Source organism: Papaver somniferum, chromosome 9 (assembly GCF_003573695.1).
Source record: "Papaver somniferum cultivar HN1 chromosome 9, ASM357369v1, whole genome shotgun sequence".
Taxonomy (NCBI): domain Eukaryota; kingdom Viridiplantae; phylum Streptophyta; class Magnoliopsida; order Ranunculales; family Papaveraceae; genus Papaver; species Papaver somniferum.
Window position 1 is genome coordinate 135,344,295 of NC_039366.1, and position 8,145 is coordinate 135,352,439.

The window sequence follows — 8,145 nt, forward strand, 5'->3', positions numbered from 1 at the left end:
GAAAGAGTTCACAAACTCCAGCAGAAATTCTCGGGTCGAGAACTTTCGCCAGTTCGCGGACTTGGATCACACCACTTCCATTTCTCTTGATCAACAATGTTTGCAAACTTTGGTTCAAGGAATAAGGACTTATACATATATGTGTTTCCACAACAATGCTTATATCCTACCAATGGTTATGTAATCTAAACTCTTATTTCAATTATTGAAACATTCTCAGAGGACGGATATATCCGTTATTCACAGACCAATTTTCGTCAGAGCAATTTTCAAAGTGATTGAAACATATCATGACTTTCGTCACTAGGTAAACATGAATTCGGCTAAAGCGAAAGCTTACCAACACATATTTCGAGAAATATATAGGCGAGATAAACTCGGCTCGAAATAACAAATGTCTATAATGAAAGTCTATATATCAAAACGACTTTTGTCTCAAGAGTAGGAGATAGAATAGATAGACTTTTGAGTGAAAAATAAGTTCAAGTCTCCAATAACTTTTAGTCGATGAAGATCCACCAGTTCCTTGAGTAGTCCTTCGTCTTGTATGATGATTGCCATGAAGTTCTTGGGATCAACTACACTTTCTATCCTAGTCCAAGACCTTTAGCTATGTAGGCTAGAAATCAAAAATTATAGTTTTGATCACTAACATTGACAAACATGCTTGAGATAGCAACGCATGAGAGTTCGACCGAGCAATGCTCTAACAATCTCCCCCTTTGTCAATTTCAGTGGCTAAACTATTAATACATATGGAATACAAAAAAAAATAAATTAACTTTTGTAGATCATATTCCACATGCCTAATCTTCAACATTACTCGAAATCTTCGTCACTTCCAAGTACTCCAATGATCCCAAAGGTTGTAAGTTTAGCATCATCGTTGTTGAAAATCCGTAGCTATAAAAACAAGAAAACAATAGTTCTCAATCATTGTTATACAATGTCATAGTATAATTACACAACGTCAAAGTTCAATTGTATTACAACTTCAATAACAATACTATGGTGATATGTATCACTACCCCTTAGTCAATACTCCATCTCACATGGAAACCACTCCACCTTACATAATGATCCGAAAACCATATGTATTTGTAGTGCGAGCAACATATTAATTCTCCCCCTTTTTGTCAATAAAATTGGCAAAGGTACAAGAACGGGATCCTAATGAAATTTCCGAAAGAGACATTTCATGACCAAAAGAAAGCAAAAATATCAACATGTTCTTTAGATGCAATCATAAAGCCAAAGTTAAAAATGCATTCATCAAGGAGTTTATAAAGATACAAGATAACCCCTGTAATATTCCACAACCGCACTCCCCACAAAGATTTGACATTAAGCGCAAGTTCAAAAAGACCTCTCCCTCATAAAATGTCATTCCCGAGAGAACAACAAGAGCGACCTTAATTTCGAAGAAAAAGAAGGATTTCTTTGGACATGACAAATCACATACAAGTATGAATTTGAATCCAAAATATTCAATTAAACTAACCACAAGAGATCCCATGATTAATTTAATCGACAAATGCTCAACATAAGTAAACATATGGAGACATAAGAGCGCTCAATTAGATTAATCACAAGTAAACCCATAATTAATCTAATCGAAATATACAATCAAACTAATCACAAAAGTAACCATTTTAATTGGTCATACTCATATAAGAGAGTCTATGGAGCAATGACTAAGTTAATCATGAAAACAATCAACCCAGTCATGAACGCTCAATCATAAGAAAACTTATGGGGTCATAACTGAATAACCAAACAAGATGATTAAATTAGTTGAAAATGCTCGACATAAAGTACCTTACGGAACAACAACATAGCTAATCATGAAAATAATCAACTTGGTTGTTCAATGCTCAAAATAAGACACTTTACGGAGCCTCACAGTAATACATAAAATATGGATCAGGGAAGATCAATTACTGCGGAATACACAAGGATTCATTCTATTTTCCATCACCATTCGCATAATGACATACAATAGACATAATCCTTGCAAACAAAAGATTTAAACCTATCTTCCATCAAAGATTGACAATATGGGATTAACTTTTATATTTGTCAAAAGTCCATTATTCTTTTATCAATACATGCATATCGACATACGAAAGACTTTACTTTTGACAAGATATGAGACGGTCAAGTTCACGGAAGTAAACACACAAATCCCATAACAATATTGCAATATATAAAACCATAAAGATTAATACTGCAAAAATCGTCTTCCAAACAAGTTTAGAATTTAAACCAATAAATCTAAAACATGAAGATGAAAACGTTGGACATAGCTATGTGTAATCACAATAATGGCTATTCCAAACTCTAGTAATCCTTCTCAAAAATAAGAATAAATTCTCATAAGAAGTTTCCTAGGCAACAAGACAAACTCGTAATGCACATACAAGATGATTTGTCCTTATAAGTTCTCTGAGCAAATAAAAGAACAAATCTTGCTCAAGTTTATAGACATACCTTTTTAGATGAAACCAGTTGAATTCTACAACCTTACAAAACATAATCCGTGCGCCCCAATTTTCGTGCTTCCCTCACCGTATACATAACAGGGCATTCCTTGGTGAGGATACACTTACAACACACTCAAGTTGTGTTGAGGTGAAAAATGTCTTGCTCACCACAAGTTACTTTTGGATTATCATGAAAGAGATCACTTTTAGAACCTTTCACATCCAAATCCATCTTCCCAAAGAACTCTTTAAGTTCCGGCATCATGGATACTGCTTTCTCCATAGTCATGGAACTTTCTGGAAGATCATTCCTTTTCACACTCAAAACGTCATTGAATTTTTTTGGTATCCACTTTTGAGTGCGTTTAGGAACGACCGAAACCTTCTTCCCATTACTCTCTTCAAGATTTTCCGGAAGAGAATTGGATTGACTATTCTTTTGCAAGTTAGTCTTTCTCCAATTGGGAGTATCATATCTTGTTTTCGTCTTTACGAAGTTATCCGTTTGATAACCATTATGATTATGAAAAGGATTCGTATGACGTTTATAGGCCAATCATAGCTTATCACAGCACTGATTCTTTTGCAGAAAGGTTGGACAGTTACAACCTGTAGCGTTAAGGGGATTAGTCTTAACATATGATCTTGGTTTCAAAACTTCTTGTGATGCCTAAACGAGAACATCATGAAGTTTCTCATTCCTTATACGGAAACGACATCTCCTTTCCAGGTGACCTTTATTTCCGCAATAGTGGCAAACATAAGGAATGTTCTTACCTCGATCCGTGTGTGCTGACTTTGGAGGTTGATATACTTTTCTATTTTGAACCTTAACTGCCGGTGAAGGTATTTCACTTTTGCCATCAGTATAAACCTTTTGTTGAGAAGAATCACTAGCATTGACAAATTTTACCTCTTTGCTTATACTTGGAGCATCTATTCCCTTATAGCCCAATCCTCGTGTATCACGATGATTTTTACTTGCTCCTAGCATAGTGGTTAACTTGCTTGAACTAGTATTGAACTTTTTGAAGTCATCTTCCAACATCTTGATTTTTTCAAGAGCAACAGCTAAATCAGCCTCAAGACGTTTTTCTCGAGCGAGAAAAGCGCTTTCTCTGTCATCAAAACTAACTTGTTGAGAGTTAATCCTTGCTTCAGCTTCTGCAAGTTTCTCTTTCAACGAAAAGCACTTTTGATAAAGATTCTCACATTCAAGTGACTTCATACGTAGATTTTCCTCAGAATCCTTGAGGATCGATTCGTTAGAACGTTTCGAAACATCTGCGTAACATCTTCTCAACTGCTTGTTTTTTCGACAGAGGGGAGTCAGAAGAGGTGTGACATGAGAAGTTGTCATCTTATTATTTTCCAATGAATTCAAAACCTTAACATACTATGACACTTCCTCATCAACCTCTCTATCAATATCTGAAACACCTTCATAAGAAAGTTCATCCAACTGTTCTTCTAGAAGTGTTTCCCAGTTATCAACAGTTTTTACATTAAGAGAATGTTTAGATATTGACATAGATGTGATAGTTCTCTCAGGTGAATCCAAGCTTTGAAAAACATCTGGTAATTTCTGACCTGGTACGTTATTAAAGATAGACTCGTCCATAATCAGATCGCTACAAACACAAACTTTTGAGGTCTTAAACGTGTTCTCCTGCTCTGATACCAATTGAAAAAGCGGGGGTCTAACAACCACACCCAACAATTCGATCAGCAATCTGTATGGACAAACTCCAATATACTTTCTAGAGAATCAACTAGACAGTCAGACTCAATCTAGATAAAAGTATATCAAAGAGTTTATATCTCAATCTCTCGATTTGATCTTTACTCAAGCAAATAGAAATCTGCGAGTCTTTATCAAAAAGAGATAACTTGGATGGTACCAAAGACCAATATCCAAGTGTCAATCAATTTAAATCAACAACCAAAAGGTCGGATATTCTAATTGATTGAACTAACGCACAACCTGTATTATTTCAATTATAAAGATAAAACAATATAATGCGGAAACTGAAATAACACAGACACCAGAAATTTTGGAATGAGGAAACCGCAAATGCAGAAAAACCCTGGGACCTAGTCCATATTGAATACATACTGTATTAAGCCGCTACAGACACTAGCCTACTCCAAATTAACTTCGATCTGAACTGTAGTTGAACCCCGACCAATCTCACACTGATCCAAGGTACAATTATGCTCCTACGCCTCTGATCCCAGCAGGATACTGCGCACTTGATTCCCTTAGATGATCTCACCCACAACTAAGAGTTGCTATGACCCAAAGTCGAAGACTTTAATAAACAAATATGTATCACACAGAAAAGTCTACGGTAATAGATAAATCCGTCTCCCACGAATATACCTACGAGTTTTGTTCCGTATTTTGATAAATCAAGGTGAACAAGAACCAATCAATAATACCAGACTTATATTCCCGAAGAACAACTTAGTATTATTAATCACCTCACAATAATCTTAATCGACGCAACGAAAAAATATATTGTGGAATCACAAACGATGAGACAAACTTTGTTTGTGATTACTTTTCTATCTTGCCTATCGGAGATATAAAATATCGACCCAATTATTTCAATCGTACTTGTAACGATAGAAGATGCAAGATCAGATCACACAACTACAAGAAAAGTAATATCGGTCTGGCTTCACAATCCCAATGAAGTCTTTAAGTCGTTAACCTGGTTTAGAAGAAGAAACCAAAGGTTAAAGGAGAATCGACTATAGCTTAGCACAACTAGTATCACACAGAATATGTGGGGATTAGGTTTCCCAGTTGCTAGAGTTCTCCCTTATATACACTTTCAAATCAGGGTTTGCAATCAATGTTAGCTTAGTAACAAAGCATTCAATATTCACCATTAGATGAAAACCTGATTAGATTCAAGCTAATATTTCTCAACCGCTAGATCGAAAACTTAGCTTGTCACACACAAATGAAATGTCCAATTTTGGTTTTATGAACTGTACCCAAACATTAACATTTGTTGGTTCAACAAGTCAACCAAATGGTTAGCCATATGATTACTTTCATATCAACCATATTCTTCTTCACCATAACTAGTTCAAATGACTCAAATGAACTAGTTAGAGAGTTGTTCAATTTCTTAGATCTTATGTAACTACACAGGATACAATCGAAGCAAAATCGGTTTGATTCACTCGAATCGGTTCATGAACTTTATAGCCACGGTTTGCAAAAACATTCCTTAGTTTATTTAAACATTAGTTCAAGAACAACCGACTTTAGATATAACCTGCTCAAGTTCGCGGACTGGGTTCGCGGACTTAAGCTCATGGAAGGAGTTCACAAACTCCAACAGAAATTCTCGGGTCGAGAACTTCCGCCAGTTCGCGGACTTGGCTCACGCCACTTCCATTTCTCTTGATCAACAAAGTTCGCAAACTTTGGTTCAAGGAATAAGGAATTATACATATATGTATTTCCACAGCAATGCTTATATCCTACCAATGGCTATGTAATCTAAACTCTCATTTCAATCATTGAAACATTCTCAGAGGAAGGATATAGCCGTTATTCACAGACCATTTTTCCTCAGAGCAATTCTCAAAGTGATTGAAACATAGCATGACTTTCGTCACTAGGTAAAGATGAATTCGGCTAAAGCGAAAGCTTACCAACACATATTTCGAGAAATAGATAGGCGAGATAAACTCGGCTCGAAATAACAAATGTGTATAATGAAAGTTTATATATCAAAACGACTTTTGTCTCAAGAGTAGAAGATAGAATAGATAGAATTTTGGGTGACAAATAAGTTCAAGTCTCCACATACCTTTTAGTTGATGAATATCCACCAGTTCCTTGAGTAGTCCTTCGTCTTGTATGATGATTTCCATGGAGTTCTTGAGCTCAACTACACTTTCTATCCTAGTCCGAGACCTTTAGCTATGTAGGCTAGAAATCAAAAATTATAGTTTTGATCACTAACATTGACAAACATGCTTGAGATAGCAACGCATGCGAGTTCGACCGAGCAATGCTCTAACACATTTCCATCTAAAAATCCATGTAAAAATACATTACTTAATGTAATTGTCTGACATGCCAGTTGTATGTAAGTGCCATACACAATACAACTCTAACAGTAGTACACTTAACCACATGACTAAATGTTTCATTACAATCTATACCATCTTGTTGATCATAAACTTTTGCAACCAATCTAGATTTAAATCTATCTATAGTACCATCTGCCTTCTTTTTGACTTTATAGACCCATTTTGGTCCTAAAGTATTCATATGTGGCGCAGGTGCCATATAAACCCATGTACCATTATTCCTAAAAGAAGTATACTCATCCTTCATAGACACTTGCCACTTATGATCTTTAATGGCACTCTTAAAAGTTTTTGGCTCAACTACGGTGGTTAATAAAGATCTATTGGATGGAGAAATAGAATGCTTGACAGATAAATGAGACACATAATTAGGAAACTGTTTAGATTTTGAAATACCTTTTTGAGCTCTTGTAATCATTGTACTAGAAGAAACATAGGATATAAAAGATGGTACAATTGTAGGTAGTAGAACATTGGATTTGAATCAGATGCATATTGTGAAAAATAGAACTGAGATTCATCAAATATTACATGTCTTGAAATATAAGACTTCTTTGTAATTGGATTGTAGCCATTAATTATGTCATGTGTTGCAACCAAGAAAAAAACATTTTATAGATTTGGGTGAAAGTTTATCTGCTCTTGAATGAGCAAGATGAGGATTGTAGACACAGTGCCAAATACTTTTAAAAAAGAGTGATCAGGAGTGAAACCAAACATCACCTTAAAAGGAGACTCAAAATGCAAAACAAAGATACCATGAGAGAACTTGTAATATTATTGATAAAAGAGATGATTACAAAGATATTCTTACAGAGCCTTAAATAGGTAATGATTAAGACACAAAACAATTATGATAAGTCAAGTCATGTTGACTTATAATGACTTGTCACACAAACATTTCACACACACAATAGTGTTTAATAATTCTAGCTCACATTTGTTCAATGACGTAAGAGCAAAGCTGCTAATGGGGGTGTCGATTCCACAGGAGGGTACCAAACCCCATATAGGACAAAGCATTTTTACGAAAGAGGCCTGGAAAATTGAGATTACTTTGTTAAAGGATGCCTTTCTCGGTCGACTTATAAGACAAATATCACCACAAATGTGAAATCTTGGAAGTTTGACTGGGGAGACGAAAGACTTGGTAAAATATGGAATAATATCCTGATTGCAATATGATAATGCAGATGGAGAGATCGAAATGCAAGAGTAACAATTTTTTTTTTCTGGTAAGCCTATTAAACTACAAGCGTTCTTTTGGGTGGAACCAAACATAAGGACGTTAGGTCTACCGGCGAATATGGTAATAACATTATGAGACTCTTTATTCCTGTCTTCGTAACTCGTTTTTATTGTCTTGGGTTTTCGAATTCCCCCTCGGATCCCTTTTATTTTTTGTTTCCGATTGTATTCACCGGGATGAGATACCTCTCTTAAATACCTTTTATTTTCGGTGAATTTTCTCTTTGATCTATCAGAAAAAACCGTTCAAATGGAATGGCTATTGCTCCCTGGTTTACCACGTACTATGACAGGT

General features: G+C 35.4%; 1 protein-coding gene across 1 annotated transcript; it reads right to left on the reverse strand.

Moving 5' to 3' along the window:
* Positions 1 to 6,567: 6,567 nt before the first annotated feature.
* On the reverse strand, positions 6,568 to 7,020 carry LOC113312614 (uncharacterized mitochondrial protein AtMg00820-like). Its single transcript, XM_026561352.1, has one exon. The coding sequence runs from the start codon at positions 7,018 to 7,020 to the stop codon at positions 6,568 to 6,570; it is 453 nt and encodes a 150-aa protein (XP_026417137.1).
* Between the last annotated feature and the right edge of the window lie 1,125 nt (positions 7,021 to 8,145).